We start from the raw sequence: 19,340 nt of genomic DNA, 5'->3' as shown, positions 1-19,340 counted from the left end.
CCCCTGGTTCCCATTTCCCCTGATTAGTAGGTTATATATGTGCCCCCTGGTTCTCATTTCCCCTGATTAGTAGGTTATATATGTGCCCCCTGTTCCCATTTCCCCTGATTAGTAGGTTATATATGTGCCCCCTGGTTCTCATTTCCCCTGATTAGTATGTTATATATGTGCCCCCTGGTTCCCATTTCCCCTGATTAGTAGGTTATATATGTGCCCCCTGGTTCTCATTTCCCCTGATTAGTATGTTATATATGTGCCCCCTGGTTCCCATTTCCCCTGATTAGTATGTTATACATGTGCCCCCTGTTCCCTCTGTCGGTTATTGTTTCCATGTCTGTTGGTGGTGTGAGTACCTATGCGTTGGTGGTGTGAGTACCTATGTGTTGGTGGTGTGAGTACCAATGCGTTGGTGGTGTGAGTACCTATGTGTTGGTGGTGTGAGTACCTATGCGTTGGTGGTGTGAGTACCAATGTGTTGGTGGTGTGAGTACCAATGCGTTGGTGGTGTGAGTACCTATGCATTGGTGGTGTGAGTACCTATGCGTCGGTGGTGTGAGTACCAATGCGTCGGTGGTGTGAGTACCTATGCGTCGGTGGTGTGAGTACCTATGCGTCGGTGGTGTGAGTACCAATGCGTCGGTGGTGTGAGTACCTATGCGTCGGTGGTGTGAGTACCTATGCGTCGGTGGTGTGAGTACCTATGCGTCGGTGGTGTGAGTACCTATGCGTCGGTGGTGTGAGTACCAATGCGTCGGTGGTGTGAGTACCAATGCGTCGGTGGTGTGAGTACCAATGCGTCGGTGGTGTGAGTACCAATGCGTCGGTGGTGTGAGTACCAATGCGTCGGTGGTGTGAGTACCAATGCGTCGGTGGTGTGAGTACCAATGCGTCGGTGGTGTGAGTACCAATGCGTCGGTGGTGTGAGTACCAATGCGTCGGTGGTGTGAGTACCAATGCGTCGGTGGTGTGAGTACCAATGCGTCGGTGGTGTGAGTACCAATGCGTCGGTGGTGTGAGTACCAATGCGTCGGTGGTGTGAGTACCAATGCGTCGGTGGTGTGAGTACCAAGGCGTCGGTGGTGTGAGTACCTAGGCGTCGGTGGTGTGAGTACCAAGGCGTCGGTGGTGTGAGTACCTAGGCGTCGGTGGTGTGAGTACCTAGGCGTTGGTGGTGTGAGTACCAATGCGTCGGTGGTGTGAGTACCTAGGCGTTGGTGGTGTGAGTACCTAGGCGTTGGTGGTGTGAGTACCTAGGCGTTGGTGGTGTGAGTACCAATGCGTTGGTGGTGTGAGTACCTATGCGTTGGTGGTGTGAGTACCTATGCGTTGGTGGTGTGAGTACCAATGTGTTGGTGGTGTGAGTACCTATGCGTTGGTGCAGCTATTATGCATATATATATATATGTATGTATGTATGTATGTATGTATGTATGTGTATATATATATGTATATATATATATATGTGTGTATATGTGTATATGTGTATATATGTATATGTGTATATGTGTATATGTATATATGTGTATATATGTATATATATATATGTGTATATATATATGTGTATTACGGGTATCGATCGTCCCATGGCATTCAATGAAGTTTACCCTCGTTTTTTTGTTTGGGTACAGCCCAGTGTTTTTGTATAGGTGTTTTTTTGGGGTGTATTTAAAAAATTAAAACTATTGTGTATTCCTGTGCCTGTCTCCAAATCCTTTATACCAGCGTGACAGTATTGACTCAACAGTGTGAGTACTTATGTAAATTAGATATTTCTGTATTTCATCTTCAATAAATCTACAAACATTTCTAAAAACATGTTTTTATTTTGTCAATATCAGGTATTTTGTGTAGATGGGTAAGAAACCAAATATATTTAATCCATGTTGAATTCAGGCTGTAACACAACAACATGTGGAATAAGTCCAGGGGTGTGAACCCTTTTGGAGGCACTGAAGGTATACAAATGAGTATAAAACAAAATATCTAGTGACATTTTAACCCACACTGCTGTTGTCATGGTTGGGAACTGTTTTGGTGAAGTAATGTCTTCATCTATAGCCCAAGTCTTGAGTGCAATGTTGCATTCCTCTACAGTACATTCATTTCTCTCACAATGGTTTATATTACAGTATATACAACATATGTTCTATAGACTACGGCAACACTTTTGCATATTGTAGCTTCTCTACTGTTTTTATTGACCTGACAATTTGTTTAAACAAACACGGTGACAGAACAGCAAGCTTTATAAAAGGCTGACATGAGTGGCCAGGAGGACTGGTCTACAATCCACTTCAACTCATAGAATCTCTTTGCTCTTTTCACTTCCGGTAATTATTTTATACAAAAACAAAGTGACCTTTTCCCGACCTCTTACAAGGGGTAAACGTAGGCGAAGTCGACGTTGTACGTGACCTGGTGTCCGTTATCCCAGGCGTACAACTTTCCCTCCTTGGGGTTGTAGTCGATCTGTGTGGTGTAGGTGTAGTTGTTGGTGAAGGGCATCCTGGGAACCATCTGGGTGTTGGTGTGCGTGTCGAAGGCGTACGACAGGTTGGCGTCCTTCTCGTTGTAGCTGTCGACGGCGTACAGGACGCCACACACGATAAAGCAGTTCCCATAGCGGTTCCTCCTGAGGCCCGTCCTCCAGGTAGTCTCCCTCTGGGTGCTGAGGTCAGAGGGGTTCAGCCGCGTCAGGACGATCACTTCCTGTAGGAAGCCCTCGTCGTCCAGTGCAGGGTAGATGACCCACAGGCCGCTCTCGTCCACTGCGAAGTCTACGTCGGAGTGACCTCGCCATTGCCACGGTGTGGAGACCTCGTGGAACACGGCGTCGTGCAGCGTGGTCCAGGCCGCCACGTAGCGCAGACGCAGGTCGAACTTGATGACGTCACGGGAGAAGGCTCGGTTGTAGTAGAAGGCTCCGTCGTAGACCACGTGGCCCGTTCCGATCCAGTTGTAGGAAAGCTTGTAGGAGTTGGTGAAGCGGCCTTGTGGGGAAAGAAAACAAAGATAACGTGTGGCCACAGTCAGAATCAAGATAATCATCTGAAAATAAAACTATTTCAAAAAACATCTGAATCTGGCCTCAGTATAACACTATTATAAAAATCTAATGACAAGTTCCTCTCTGAGGAGGCAAGGAACATGAAGGATTGTGACATTTTTTTGCTGCGTTCGTAACTAATAAAAAAGTTGCTAAATACCTGATTTGAAGGTCTCCATGTTGCGGAACTCCAGCAGGTTGTTTCCGTAGTAGTAGTTAGTGACGTAGATCTTGTCGTTGTTGGCCAGAGGATCCTTCATCCAGGCCCCCTCGTTCCGGCCGTAGGTGTTATGGAGGACCGGCTCAGAGATGGTGGACAGTGTGTCCTTACACTCTCCTGTGGATACACAGATTGTCAGTTAGAGCAGTGTACCCAATCACAGCCCTCTCCTGAGGAACACTACCCAGACAGTCCAATCGCAACCCTCTCCTGAGGAACACTACCCAGACAGTCCAATCACAGCCCTCTCCTGAGGAACACTACCCAGACAGTCCAATCGCAACCCTCTCCTGAGGAACACTACCCAGACAGTCCAATCACAGCCCTCTCCTGAGGAACACTACCCAGACGGTCCAATCGCAACCCTCTCCTGAGGAACACTACCCAGACAGTCCAATCACAACCCTCTCCTGAGGAACACTACCCAGACGGTCCAATCACAACCCTCTCCTGAGGAACGCTACCCAGCCAGTCCAATCACAACCCTCTTCTGGGGAACACTACCCAGCCTGTCCAATCACAACCCTCTCCTGGGGAACGCTACCCAGCCAGTCCAATCACAACCCTCTTCTGGGGAACACTACCCAGACAGTCCAATCGCAACCCTCTCCTGGGGAACGCTACCCAGCCAGTCCAATCACAACCCTCTTCTGGGGAACACTACCCAGACAGTCCAATCGCAACCCTCTCCTGGGGAACACTACCCAGACAGTCCAATCACAACCCTCTTCTGGGGGACTGCTACCCAGACAGTCCAATCACAGCCCTCTCCTGGGGGACTGCTACCCAGCCAGTCCATTCACAACCCTCTTCTGGGGGACTGCTACCCAGACAGTCCAATCACAGCCCTCTCCTGGGGGACTGCTACCCAGCCAGTCCAATCACAGCCCTCTCCTGGGGGACAGCTACCCAGACAGTCCAATCACAGCCCTCTCCTGGGGGACTGCTACCCAGACAGTCCAATCACAGCCCTCTCCTGGGGGACTGCTACCCAGACAGTCCAATCACAACCCTCTTCTGGGGGACTGCTACCCAGACAGTCCAATCACAACCCTCTTCTGGGGGACTGCTACCCAGCCAGTCCATTCACAACCCTCTTCTGGGGGACTGCTACCCAGACAGTCCAATCACAACCCTCTCCTGGGGGACTGCTACCCAGACAGTCCAATCACAGCCCTCTCCTGGGGGACCGCTACCCAGACAGTCCAATCACAGCCCTCTCCTGGCGAACCGCTACCCAGACAGTCCAATCACAGCCCTCTCCTGGCGAACCGCTACCCAGACAGTCCAATCACAGCCCTCTCCTGGGGAACCGCTACCCAGCCAGTCCAATCACAACCCTCTCCTGGGGAACCGCTACCCAGCCAGTCCAATCACAACCCTCTCCTGAGGAACACTATCCAGCCAGTCCAATCACAACCCTCTTCTGGGGGACTGCTACCCAGACAGTCCAATCACAGCCCTCTCCTGGGGAACCACTACCCAGCCAGTCCAATCACAACCCTCTCCTGGGGGACTGCTACCCAGACAGTCCAATCACAACCCTCTCCTGGGGGACTGCTACCCAGACAGTCCAATCACAGCCCTCTCCTGGGGGACTGCTACCCAGACAGTCCAATCACAACCCTCTTCTGAGGAACACTACCCAGCCAGTCCAATCACAGCCCTCTCCTGGGGGACTGCTACCCAGACAGTCCAATCACAGCCCTCTCCTGGGGGACTGCTACCCAGACAGTCCAATCACAACCCTCTTCTGGGGGACTGCTACCCAGACAGTCCAATCACAACCCTCTTCTGGGGGACTGCTACCCAGCCAGTCCAATCACAACCCTCTTCTGGGGGACTGCTACCCAGACAGTCCAATCACAGCCCTCTTCTGGGGGACTGCTACCCAGACAGTCCAATCACAGCCCTCTCCTGGGGAACCGCTACCCAGACAGTCCACGTTTTGGTTTCTAACCCTGTACTGATGCACCTGATTAAACTAAATAATCATAAATCCTTAATGAATGGCATTAACCTACCCTAGTAGTATTTTAATGTCAAACGAAAAGCCATCCCGAGGGACTGACAAGAAGAACCTACCAAGCTTCCTGGTGGATGTTTGTTGCCCTGGTTCCTTTGGGTCCTCAGGGGTCCCCTTCTCCTCCTCCCAACTGATGCTGTACCTGCGTCTGGCAGGCTGAGGCTGGCCGATGGTGGTGGTAGTAGAGGTGGTGGTGGCGGTAGTAGAGGTGGTGGTGGCGGTAGTAGAGGGGGTGGTGGTGGCTGGTGGTCTAGTGGAGGAGGGGGTGGTCTGCCTCTGTGTTGTGGGAGACAAAGTCAGCCTAGAGCTTTCCATTGGCGATGCGGTAGTCGCTAGCAAGACCGTTGTTGTGGGCGTTTTAGGAGTTATTGTCATGGCAGCAGTTGTCGTACCAACTGTAGTGGTCTTTGTGTTGATGGTCGAAGCCTCTGTAGTTATTGTTAGTCTTTGAGTGTTGAGCTTGTCGACTGTACTAGTGCTTGCAATGGTCTCTGATAGTCTTTTGTTTTTCACTTCCAAGGCCGTGAGTGATTCCAAACCAGTGCTTTCCAAGGCCATGACAGGTGTGTCAGTCGGTCTGACTGTCGTCCGCCTCATGGTCTCCTTGGATACCGGAGTGGTTGTTGTAGTGACTGGTCCCTCTGTGGTCTGAGGGATGCTGGCTGGTTTGACCATCATGGGGATGGGCCTCTCATTTCCTCTAGTGGTGGTCTGACCAGTGGTCTGGCCAGTGGTCTCAGCCATGGCTGAGTTAATATCAGCGTTCCTGGTGGCGGTGACTGTCTGGCCCTCTGCTGTTTGTCCTATAGGCGATGCAGTCGTCTTAGAAGTCACTGTTGCTACAGTGTCGGGTTGCATTTGGATGGGATGTGTTGATTGGCTGGTCTGCCTGGCCCCTCCCACTAGGGCTCTGCTCTTTGGCCGAGCAGCTCTTGGTCCCTCCTTCCCTTTGGCTCTTTGAGGGGCTCTATGCTGAATAAGCTGCTCCTCGATCAGGTGGTTGACTGGGCCGTCGCCACTGAATGTATCATACTCAAAGACTGGTCAGAGAAAATAACACAAACAATAGTTTACACATCGGGACAAAATTGTCAGTTTAATGTTAAACAGGAGAGATGAAGGCCTGTAAGGCGGGTACTTCTGACTGACACCAAGACGAGTAATTCCAGCTCTTGCAAGAAATACAAAAGCAGTATTAAAAGAGACAAATGACTCTGGCTGCTTGGGACTGAGGCTCTGTGGAAATGACCCTGGCTGCTTGGGACTGAGGCTCTGTGGAAATGGCCCTGACTGCTTGGGACTGAGGCTCTGTGGACATGACCCTGGCTGCTTGGGACTGAGGCTCTGTGGAAATTGCCCTGACTGCTTGGGACTGAGGCTCTGTGGAAATGACCCTGGCTGCTTGGGACTGAGGCTCTGTGGAAATGACCCTGGCTGCTTGGGACTGAGGCTCTGTGGAAATGGCCCTGGCTGCGTGGGACTTTACAGCTGCTGTTTCAGCATAGCCAGTGACCAGCCATTAGCCAGGGACCAGCCATTAGCCAGGGACCAGCCATTAGCCAGGGACCAGCCATTAGCCAGGGACCAGCCATTAGCCAGGGACCAGCCATTCTAAATAGCAGTTTGTGGAAAAGACAGAGATAGATATGTTGTCCGTCTGAGGAGGTCAATAAGATCTGAGATCTCAAAAGTCAGAACTCACAATTCTCCCCTGGCTCCCCGTCATCAGCCACCATTTGGTCAAATTTGTAGAAGGTCATCCCCCTGATCACCATCCCTTTGGGGCCAGTCTTCACCCCCTGGGACCCCCTCTGGCTCTCTTGGCTGGCCCCATCATGAGGGGTCACCTCTGGGATCACCTGGGCAGTCACCTGAGGGGTGGGGCTGGGTCCAGGTTCTGAAGCATCCGTCTTAATTAAAGGTCTGGGGGACTCATGGCCTCCGTCAAATCTCTCCTTGTGCCTCTCCTGTCAAGTAGATGAAACAAACCCATTCTTATCAGTTTGACAAATAATCTGTCAGGAGTATGCTGATAAACAAGCACAATGATTACACAATACCTGGCAGAAGACAGACATTACAAATTGCGTTCTGTCCTGTATATGTTTTCTTATTCTCATTCCCCTCAAGTTGTGCCATTATTGTCAGAGTATGTTTTGACAAGTGAAAACAAGAAACATTTGAAAGGAACTGAACACACTCTTGAGACAACATATCAATATACTGAATAATTTGATTGTAGGGTCCAGGTCCGCCCATCCCTGCTGGACCGTTTCCCTGGTTGCATCCCAAACGGCACCCTATTCCTGATATAGAGCACTACTTTTGGGGCGGCAGGGTAGCCTAGTGGTCAGAGCGTTGGACTAGTAACCGAAAGGTTGCAAGATCGAATCTCCGAGCTGAAAAGGTAAACATCTGTCGTTCTGCACCTGAACAAGGCAGTTAACCCACTGTTCTAATAGAGCTCACTACTCTAATCAAAAGTAGTGCCCTATATCTTTAGATGCCTCTGTAATATCCACATCCACTAACCTGGCTGGATGCTTCTGTAATATCCACATCCACTAACCTGGCTGGATGCCTCTGTAATGCCTCTGTAATATCCACATCCACTCCTATACCAGATGAATAATCCACTGGACCTGCCAAGCCACAAATGACTGTGTTTATTATCTGAAATGATGTGCCGTTATATTAAAGTCTCTGAGTTTATTCGGGAGAAAGGTGTATTTTTGAAGGAACAACGTGACATGGCTAATATCAACATCATTATTTGCAGTCTACTTGGTGTGGGAACTGTTTCCTGTCTTCCCAGCAGCCTTCTTGGTGTGGGATCTGTTTCCTGTCCTGTCTTCCCAGCAGCCTACTTGGTGTGGGACCTGTTTCCTGTCTTCCCAGCAGCCTACTTGGTGTATGAACTGTTTCCTGTCTTCCCAGCAGCCTACTTGGTGTGTGAACTGTTTCCTGTCTTCCCAGCAGCCTTCTTGGTGTGTGAACTGTTTCCTGTCTTCCCAGCAGCCTTCTTGGTGTGTGAACTGTTTCCTGTCTTCCCAGCAGCCTTCTTGGTGTGGGAACTACTGACTGCTTATAACTTGCAGATGATTGTTGACACATCAACCAGGATTAAGGGGCAGGTTAACGTGGGACTCTTGTCATTTTGGTAATCGGTGCCTGTATTGGAGGGGGAGTGGTTTCTCCTCTCCTAGGCAATCAGTAATTAGTACAAGGAGGTGTGCTCTTCACCTCTGCTAGGCAACTGGCAAATAGTGTTAGTACTTCAGTCTCCCCTGGTTTTTCAGCGGGAGCTAGAAGTGACGGTGTCATCTGCAAAAGTAAGACTGTCGCGTTGTTCTGCGGAGTCGTTCGAGGAAGGACCTAGAGGAAGGCTCCAGTCTCTCACTTGAGTATCTTACCTAGTTATTAAGTGTGTTTTCTATACCTGTTCTCTCCTCTTCCTGTGGGCTTTACAGACGCTGCACCTCTTCTAATTGAGTTTAACCCCGAGAGCACAACCGATGTGGAGTTCCTGGTCTCTGGCAACGTTTGGAACAGCCCATCTGCGGTCAAGAGTTCCTCTCAGCCTGCCATTCAGCCCTTTGACTTTATGTCCCTGACGGAGACATGGATCACCTCAGAGAACACTGCTACTCCAGCTGCTCTCTCTACATCTGACTACGTTTTCTCTCATGGTCCGAGAGCATCTGGTCGTCACGGCGGTAGCACAGCCCTACTCATTTCTCCTAACTGGACATTTTAATTTTTCTCACCTGTCCAGCTCCTCATTTGAATTCCATGCTGTCACTGTCACTTGTCCACTCAAGCATGACATTGTTGTAATCTATCATCTACCAGGTCCCTTTGAAGAGTTCCTCAATGAGCTTGATACCTTGAATGAGCTCATTTCCTGACGATGGCTCACCGCTCTTCGTACTTGGCAACTTCAACCTCCCGATGTCTGTCTTCGATTAATTTCTTTCAAACTCTCTCGTTCCCTTCCTTGCCTCTTTTGACCTCACCCTTTCACAATCCCCTCCCACTTTCACAGTCCCCTCCCACTGACAAAGCAGGCAATTCGCTTGACATCTTTACTAGAGGCTGTTCTCCTACTAATCTCACTGCAGCCGCCCTCCAGGTCTATGATCACTATTTTGTTTCCTTTTCTCTCCCATCTCTCCTCCTACCCACTCAGCCCCTACCCATCTCTCCTCCTACCCTACCCATCTCTCCTCCTACCCTACCCATCTCTCCTCCTACCCACTCAGCCCCTACCCATCTCTCCTCCTACCCTACCCATCTCTCCTCCTACCCTACCCATCTCTCCTCCAACCCTACCCATCTCTCCTCCAACCCTACCCATCTCTCCTCCAACCCTACCCATCTCTCCTCCAACCCTACCCATCTCTCCTCCTACCCTACCCATCTCTCCTCCTACCCTACCCATCTCTCCTCCAACCCTACCCATCTCTCCTCCAACCCTACCCAGCTCTCCTCCAACCCTACCCATCTCTCCTCCTACCCTACCCATCTCTCCTCCTACCCTACCCATCTCTCCTCCTACCCACTCAGCACCTACCCATCTCTCCTCCAACCCTACCCTCTCAGCCCCTACCCATCTCTCGTCTCCCCCTCCCTCCTCCACCCCCTCCCTCCTCCACCCCCTCCCTCCTCCACCCCCTCCTTCCTCCCTCCTCCCCCCCTCCCTCCCCTCCCCCCTCCCCCTCCCTCCCTCCCCCCCTCCCCCTCCCTCCTCCACCTCCTCCCTCCACCCCCTCCCTCCCCCTCCCTCCTCCACCCCCTCCCTCCCCCTCCCTCCTCCACCTCCTCCACCCTCTCCCCTCCCTCCCCCTCCCACCTCCACCCCTCCCCCTCCCTCCTCCCTCCTCCACCCCCTCCCTCCTCCCTCTCTCTCTTCGGGAGACTTTGTCAACCACTTTGAAAAGAAAGTTGACGACATCCGCTCCTCATTCACTCAGCCTGTTGAGTCCACTGGTCCCACTCACACAGAACTACCCTACGCCCTACACCACTTCTTTCTCCTCTCTCTCTCTCCAGATGACATCCTGTGACTAGTGAGATCTGGCCACCCAACAACCTGCCCACTCGATCCCCATCCCATCCTCCCTTCTCCAGACCATCTCTGGAGACCTTATCCCATTCCTCACTTCCCTCATCAACTCATCCCTGACCACCGGCTGTGTTCCATCCTCATCAACTCATCCCTGACCACTGGCTGTGTTCCATCCTCATCAACTCATCCCTGACCACCGGCTGTGTTCCATCCTCATCAACTCATCCCTGACCACTGGCTGTGTTCCATCCTCATCAACTCATCCCTGACCACTGGCTGTGTTCCATCCTCATCAACTCATCCCTGACCACTGGCTGTGTTCCATCCTCATCAACTCATCCCTGACCACCGGCTGTGTTCCATCCTCATCAACTCATCCCTGACCACCGGCTGTGTTCCATCCTCATCAACTCATCCCTGACCACTGACTGTGTTCCATCCTCATCAACTCATCCCTGACCACTGGCTGTGTTCCATCCTCATCAACTCATCCCTGACCACTGGCTGTGTTCCATCCTCATCAACTCATCCCTGACCACTGGCTGTGTTCCATCCTCATCAACTCATCCCTGAACACTGGCTGTGTTCCATCCTCATCAACTCATCCCTGACCACTGGCTGTGTTCCATCCTCATCAACTCATCCCTGACCACTGGCTGTGTTCCATCCTCATCAACTCATCCCTGACCACTGGCTGTGTTCCATCCTCATCAACTCATCCCTGAACACTGGCTGTGTTCCATCCTCATCAACTCATCCCTGACCACTGGCTGTGTTCCATCCTCATCAACTCATCCCAGACCACTGGCTGTGTTCCATCCTCATCAACTCATCCCTGACCACTGGCTGTGTTCCATCCTCATCAACTCATCCCAGACCACTGGCTGTGTTCCATCCTCATCAACTCATCCCAGACCACTGGCTGTGTTCCATCCTCATCAACTCAACCCTGACCACTGGCTGTGTTCCATCCTCATCAACTCATCCCTGACCACTGGCTGTGTTCCATCCTCATCAACTCATCCCTGACCACTGGCTGTGTTCCATCCTCATCAACTCATCCCTGACCACTGGCTGTGTTCCATCCTCATCAACTCATCCCTGATCACTGGCTGCGTCCCATCTGACTTCAAAATGGCCCGAGTCATTTCCCTCCTCAAGAAACTAACACTCGACTCATCTGATGTCAAAAACTACAGACCTGTATCCCTTCTTTCTTTTCTTTCCAAAACACTTGAGCGTTCTGTCTCTGATCAACTCTCTCGTTATCTCTCCCAGAACGATCTTCTTGACCCTAACCAGCCAGGCTACAAGATGGGTCACTCAACCAAGACTGCTCTTCTCTGTGTCAAGACTGCCCTTCTCTGTGTCAAGACTGCCCTTCTCTGTGTCAAGACTGCCCTTCTCTGTGTCAAGACTGCCCTTCTCTGTGTCAAGACTGCCCTTCTCTCTGTCAAGACTGCCCTTTTCTGTGTCAAGACTGCCCTTCTCTGTGTCAAGACTGCCCTTCTCTGTGTTACGGAGGCTCTCTGCCAAAGCTGACTCTCTCTCCTCTGTTCTTATCCTCCTAGATCTATCTGCTGCCTTCGACACCGGGAACCATCAGATCCTCCTCTCCACCCTCTCAGAGCTGGGCGTCTCAGGCTCTATCAGATCCTCCTCTCCACCCTCTCAGAGCTGGGCGTCTCAGGCTCTACACACTCTTAGATTGCAACCTACCTTGCAGGCCGCTCCTACCAGGTGACGTAGAGAGGATGTGTCTGCACTACATACACTCACTACTGGTGTCTCCCAGGGCTCGGTTCTTGGCCCTCTCTTTTTCTCTCTGTACACCAAGTCACTCGTCTCCATCATCTCCTCACATGGTTACACCTAGTATTACTATGTGGATGGCACTCAACCATTTTATCCTTCTGACACCCAGGTGGCGACATGCATCTCTGCGTGCCTGGCAGATATCTCAGCTTGGATGTTGGCCCACCACCTCAAGCTCAACCTCGACAAGACAGAGCTGCTCCTCCTCCCGGGGAATGCCTGCCCGCTCAAAGACCTCTCCATCACGATTGATAACTCAATAGTGTCACCCTCCCAGAGTGCAAAGAACCTTGGCGTGACCCTGGACTAAACCCTGTCGTTCTCTGCAAATATCAAAGCAGTGATTCGCTCCTGCAGGTTCATGCTCTACAACATCCAGAGAGTACGACCCTACTTCACACAGGAAGTGACACAGGTCCTAATCCAGGCACTTGTCATCTTCCGTCCGTACCACTGCAACTCTCTGTTGGCTGGGCTCCCCACTTGTGCCATCAAATCCCTGCGACTTATCCTGAACGCTGCAGCCCACATAGTTTTCAACCTTCCCAAGTTCTCCCATCCCACTCCTCCGCACTCTCTACTGGCTTCCAGTCGGAGCTTGCATCCACTATGGTGCTTGCCTACAGAACAGCAAGAGGAACTGCCCCTCCCTACCTTCAGGCTATGCTCAAACCCTACACCCCGAGCACTCCGTTCTGCCACCTCAGGTCTCTTGGTCCTGCCACCCCTACGGGTGGGCAGCTCCCGCTCAGCCCAGTCCAGGCTCTTCTCTGTCCTGGCACCCCAATGGTGGAACCAGCTTCCCCATGAAGCTGGGACTCTGCCCATCTCACAAATGCACCTAAACCCTACCTCTTCAAAGAGTATACATTTCAAGGAGCGGGACACTAATCCGGACGATTATAATAAATCCCACTATGCCCTCAGATGAACCATCAAACAGGCAAAACGTCAATACAGGGCTAAGATTGAATCCTACTACACCGGCTCTGACGCTCATCGGATATGACAGGGCATTCAAACTATTACGGACTACAAAGGGAAAACCAGCCATGACGAGTGAAATGCCTTTTATGCTTGCTTCGAGGCAAGCAACACTGAAGCATGCATGAGAGCACCAGCTGTTCCGGACGACTGTGTGATCAAGCTCTCCATAGCTTATGTGAGCAAGACCTTGAAACAGGTCAACATTCACAAGGCCAGACGGATTACCAGGACATGTACTCAGAGCATGAGCAGACCAACTGGCAGGTGTCTTCACCGACATTTTCAACCTCTCTCTGACCGAGTCTGTAAAACCGACAGACAGGCAGACATCCATAGACCCTGTACCCAGGAAAGCGAAGGTAATCTGCCTAAATGACTACCACCTTGTAGCACTCACGTTGGTAGCCATGGCCCACATCAACACCATCATCCCGGAAACCCTAGACCCACTCCAATTCGCATACTGCCCCAAAAGATCCACAGATGATGCAATGTCAATCGCACTCCACACTGGAAGGAACCTAATGTGAGAATGCTGTTCATTGACTACAGCTCAGCGTTCAACACCATAGTGGCCACAAAGCTCATCACTAAGCTAAGGACCCTGGGACTAAACACCTCTCTCTGCAACTGGATCCTGGACTTCATGATCAACTGCCCCAAAGTGGTAAGGGTAAGTAACAACACATCTGCCACGCTGATCCTGAACACAGGGGCGCGTGCTTAGTCCTCTCCTGTACTCCCTGTTCACCCATGACTGCGTGGCCAAGCACGACTCCAACACCATCATTAAGTTTGCTGACGACACAACAGCGGTAGGCCTGATCACTGACAACGATGAGACAGCCTATAGGGAGGAGGTCAGAGACCTGGCCATGTGGTGCCAGGACAACAACCTCTCCCTCAACATGAGCAAGAAAAAGGAGCTGATCGTGGACTACAGGAAAAGGAGGGGTGGTTGTCCTGGGGTTGTTGTCCACTCGAGGTCATTGGTGCTGCAGTGTTACCAAACCTGATGACTCCCAGATCCTACCCACCTCTTCATTCTGATAGGCTGTAGCCACATCACTCAGTCTCTTCTTCTCCTGCCTCGGGGGGAGTGAGGGGGATGGTGTCTCCTTCACCTGCTGTGGCTGGATAGAGGGTCTCCTCTTTTGGCCTGGACCAGCCTCATCCTGGCTGTGGTTCTGAGAGACTGCTTGGTTCTAGTTGGACACATATAGGATATTTTCTTATGGTAAAATAATGATGACAATGTTTGTCAGTGCATTATAATAGACTGTCTCTCATTCACAAGCAGCTACATTTAAATAAATATCAGGCACAATAAGTGAGCATGTTTTCTGGGAAATGGGACCTTGGCCAAAGAAGGGTTTCAAGACATAAAATGTCTGTAACTAACTATTTTTTTTTATTTCTCCTTTATTTAACCAGGTAGGCTAGTTGAGAACACCTTTATTTAACCAGGTAGGCTAGTAGAGAACACCTTTATTTAACCAGGTAGGCTAGTTGAGAACACCTTTATTTAACCAGGTAGGCTAGTTGAGAACACCTTTATTTAACCAGGTAGGCTAGTTGAGAACACCTTTATTTAACAAGGTAGGCTAGTTGAGAACACCTTTATTTAACCAGGTAGAATAGTTGAGAACACCTTTATTTAACCAGGTAGGTTAGTTGAGAACACCTTTATTTAACCAGGTAGGCTAGTAGAGAACACCTTTATTTAACCAGGTAGGCTAGTTGAGAACACCTTTATTTAACCAGGTAGGCTAGTTGAGAACACCTTTATTTAACCAGGTAGGCTAGTTGAGAACGCCTTTATTTAACCAGGTAGGCTAGTTGAGAACGCCTTTATTTAACCAGGTAGGCTAGTTGAGAACACCTTTATTTAACCAGGTAGGCTAGTTGAGAACGCCTTTATTTAACCAGGTAGGCTAGTTGAGAACACCTTTATTTAACCAGGTAGGCTAGTTGAGAACGCCTTTATTTAACCAGGTAGGCTAGTTGAGAACAAGTTATCATTTGCAACTGCGACCTGACCAAGATAAAGCAAAGCAGTTCGACACAAACAACAACACAGAGTTACACATGGAATAAGCAAACATACAGTCAATAATACAGTAGAATAAGTCTATATACAGTGAGTGCAAATGAGGTGAGATAAGGGAGGTAAGGCAATAAATAGGCCATGGTGGCAAAGCATTTACAATACAGCAATTAAACACTGGAATGGTAGATGTGCAGAATATGAATGTGCAAGTTGAGATACTGGGGTGTAAAGGAGCAAAATAAATAAATACAGTAAGGGGATGAGGTAGTTGGATGGGCTATTTACAGATGAGATATGTGCAGTGATCTGTGAGCTGCTCTGACAGCTGGTGCTTAAAGCTAGTGAGGGAAGTAAGAGTCTCTATCAAGAAAAGTTATGCTTCAGGCATAATTCATTTCTAATTTCCATCATTTAAAAGGAGTGTGTTGGACACAACTTTCAGGTCCATAAAGGCCAGTTGCCTGTGGCATGCATCAGAACCCCTAATAAAGCAGAGTAATGGCTCCTGGGAGACCCATTCTATTCTAAGTGATTGGCTTCCTTCCATTCAACTGGTCCGTCTGGTTGTTCTAATCTACAACATACAGTATACACAGAGTCTACTTACTGTTTCATATGGAGTTCTGTTTTCATTCAGTGTGTGGGCGTGCTGCTGTGCTCACCACTTCTCAGATTCACTGTATGTGCCCGTCAGCCCATGATGTATATAGTCTACTCTTTACAGGCCGAGATAGGGTTGTCTTCCTCGGTGACGGCAGGACTTACCTTTTCAATGTTTTCCACACGGTCCAGGAGCTTAGTGGTGACGGAGTGGAGCTTCAGGAGATCCAGGCCATAGAAGGATCCCTCCAGCAATTCAGTAATCATGGAGAGCTAGAACAGATGCATGGATGGTCATTTCCATCAGACAGGTTGCTCTCATTCTGAGCACAGCACAGACATGCCACAATCAAACTATTTCCCACAGCCCATCCATAGAGATTACTCTCACAGCACAGACATGCCACAATCAAACTATTTCCCACAGCCCATCCATAGAGGTTACTCTCACAGCACAGGCATGCCACAATCAAACTATTTCCCACAGCCCATCCATAGAGATTACTCTCTCAGCACAGACATGCCACAATCAAACTATTTCCCACAGCCCATCCATAGAGGTTACTCTCACAGCACAGACATGCCACAATCAAACTATTTCCCACAGCCCATCCATAGAGGTTACTCTCACAGCACAGACATGCCACAATCAAACTATTTCCCACAGCCCATCCATAGAGGTTACTCTCTCAGCACAGGCATGCCACAATCAAACTATTTCCCACAGCCCATCCATAGAGATTACTCTCTCAGCACAGACATGCCACAATCAAACTATTTCCCACAGCCCATCCATAGAGGTTACTCTCTCAGCACAGGCATGCCACAATCAAACTATTTCCCACAGCCCATCCATAGAGGTTACTCTCTCAGCACAGACATGCCACAATCAAACTATTTCCCACAGCCCATCCATAGAGGTTACTCTCTCAGCACAGACATGCCACAATCAAACTATTTCCCACAGCCCATCCATAGAGGTTACTCTCTCAGCACAGACATGCCACAATCAAACTATTTCCCACAGCCCATCCATAGAGGTTACTCTCTCAGCACAGACATGCCACAATCAAACTATTTCCCACAGCCCATCCATAGAGGTTACTCTCTCAGCACAGACATGTCATTAAACTCCATAGCCCATCCATAGAGATTACTCTCTCAGCACAGGCATGCCATAAAGCTCCATAGCCCATCCATGAGTATAAAATTCAAAATTGAAACATCCAAATCCTCAATTGAATCCTAAAAAAGGTGTCAGAAGACAGAAGCTGCAGTGACACCGAGGAGGACACAGCCACCGTTTGTAATATGATGGAGTGGATCCAGGCGAGATCACCTTGATGTTATCCTTCCCAGATTCCCGTAGCTGCTTCAACCTGAAGTCCCCCTCGCAGGGATTGACCGCCGACGGAGGAGCGATGCAGGCGCACTTGCACTCTGGCCCCGAGGTGATAGTCTCTACGGTGTAGTGGTCCTGCGCCGTGCCGCTGCCCTCCTCTATCCGCCGGCAGGCGCTCCTGCTCAGGGGTCTGACAACACATTTACAGCGACAGTCAGAGCCTTCCGAGAGGGCTTTCACTTTGTCATAATCACCCAGCAGCTACAAAGAGAAGAGGACGGACGCATTTTCCACCACGTATAAATCAGAACACATTTTACTTGATACAAATGCATCTTGACCACATCTTCAGTATAGGAATGCTTTCACTACAGGCATGCATTCAGTATAGGCTTGTTTTCACTATAGGCATGCATTCAGTATAGGCTTGTTTTCACTACAGGCATGCATTCAGTATAGGCTTGTTTTCACTACAGGCATGCATTCACTATAGGCTTGTTTTCACTACAGGCATGCGTTCAGTATTGGCATGTTTTCATTATAGGCATGTTTTCACTACAGGCATGCGTTCAGTATTGGCATGTTTTCAGTATAGGCATGCTTTCACTATAGGCATGCATTCAGTATAGGCTTGTTTTCACTACAGGCATGCATTCAGTATAGGCTTGTTTTCACTACAGGCATGCGTTCAGTATTGGCATGTTTTCATTATAGGCATGTTTTCACTACAGGCATGCGTTCAGTATTGGCATGTTTTCACTACAGGCATGCATTCAGTATAGGCTTGTTTCCACTATAGGCATGCATTCAGTATAGGCTTGTTTTCACTATAGGCATGCGTTCAGTATTGGCATGTTTTCACTATAGGCATGCGTTCAGTATTGGCATGTTTTCACTACAGGCATGCATTCAGTATAGGCTTGTTTCCACTATAGGCATGCATTCAGTATAGGCTTGTTTTCACTATAGGCATGCGTTCAGTATTGGCATGTTTTCATTATAGGCATGCGTTCAGTATTGGCATGCTTTCACTACAGGCATGCATTCAGTATAGGCTTGTTTCCACTATAGGCATGCGTTCAGTATTGGCATGTTTTCACTACAGGCATGCATTCAGTATAGGCTTGTTTCCACTATAGGCATGTATTCAGTATAGGCTTGTTTTCACTATAGGCATGCGTTCAGTATTGGCATGTTTTCATTATAGGCATGCGTTCAGTATTGGCATGCTTTCACTACAGGCATGCATTCAGTATAGGCTTGTTTCCACTATAGGCATGCATTCAGTATAGGCTTGTTTTCACTATAGGCATGCATTCAGTATAGGCTTGTTTTCACTATAGGCATGCGTTCAGTATTGGCATGCTTTCACTATAGGCATGCATTCAGTATAGGCTTGTTTTCACTATAGGCATGCATTCAGTATAGGCTTGTTTTCACTATAGGCATGCATTCAGTATAGGCTTGTTTTCACTATAGGCATGCATTCAGTATAGGCATGCGTTCAGTGCCACCATATATTATCCATTTTAAAATACTGAATCAATATTGACTAATGCAAATAGATCTGTTGACATGAACAACTCTTCCAGTTGATTATAGGCTAGGCGATGTCACCATGGACCTACCTGAGTCAGAATGTTATGATGCGTGTCCATCTCTTCCTGTAGCGTGTCATTCTCATCTCCAAGGTCCTCTTTATGTTCGGGGTTAATCCCAGGATTAGTGTCCGCAGGTATGGCCGTGCCTGCGCACTCCTTTGGGGCAGTTGAACATAACGCCAAAAACACGCACCAAATTACGCACAGGAAAGCCCTTTCACTCATCATGTAGGCTAAGGCCCAGAAGAAGGAAAAATCGGCATAAAAAATATTTTAAAAGAAACTGCCTTTCACTTTAAATTTGAGATTGTATTTTCATTTGATCCCAGACGAATTGCATCTTTCTATTTCATCAGCAAATCGCCTTTTCCTGCTTGGTAAGTGAAAAGCAAGTGTTTTATGGTCCTCTGTGTGTGTGTGTAAGTGCAGCCGCTGGGAGTGACTGCGGAGGATGAGAGGGACTGGGCTCAGTGCGCTGGAGTCCTAGGACGGACGAGAGAAAGGAGAGGACCTGAAAGAACCAGGGGCAAGGAGGAGTTTAACTGCTGCAAAGGGGAAATGCCAAGTGGCACACACAGTGGATAC

At 49.3% G+C, this 19,340-nt stretch overlaps 1 protein-coding gene across 1 annotated transcript; it reads right to left on the bottom strand.

Moving 5' to 3' along the window:
- Nucleotides 1–1,803: 1,803 nt before the first annotated feature.
- olfml2ba (olfactomedin-like 2Ba) lies at nucleotides 1,804–19,255 on the bottom strand. The gene is made up of 8 exons (XM_064936139.1): nucleotides 18,783–19,255; nucleotides 17,152–17,415; nucleotides 15,978–16,085; nucleotides 14,200–14,367; nucleotides 6,995–7,259; nucleotides 5,352–6,332; nucleotides 3,207–3,383; nucleotides 1,804–2,990 (listed from the first exon to the last, which is right to left on the bottom strand). Exons 1-8 carry the CDS (start codon nucleotides 18,981–18,983, stop codon nucleotides 2,374–2,376), a joined length of 2,781 nt encoding a protein of 926 aa, XP_064792211.1. The 5' UTR covers nucleotides 18,984–19,255; the 3' UTR covers nucleotides 1,804–2,373.
- Between the last annotated feature and the right edge of the window lie 85 nt (nucleotides 19,256–19,340).

The sequence above is a fragment of the Oncorhynchus masou genome, chromosome 24 (assembly GCF_036934945.1).
Source record: "Oncorhynchus masou masou isolate Uvic2021 chromosome 24, UVic_Omas_1.1, whole genome shotgun sequence".
In the NCBI taxonomy this organism is placed as follows: domain Eukaryota; kingdom Metazoa; phylum Chordata; class Actinopteri; order Salmoniformes; family Salmonidae; genus Oncorhynchus; species Oncorhynchus masou.
Note: the sequence above shows the minus strand (reverse complement) of the source record. Positions and strands in the feature narration are given on the sequence as shown.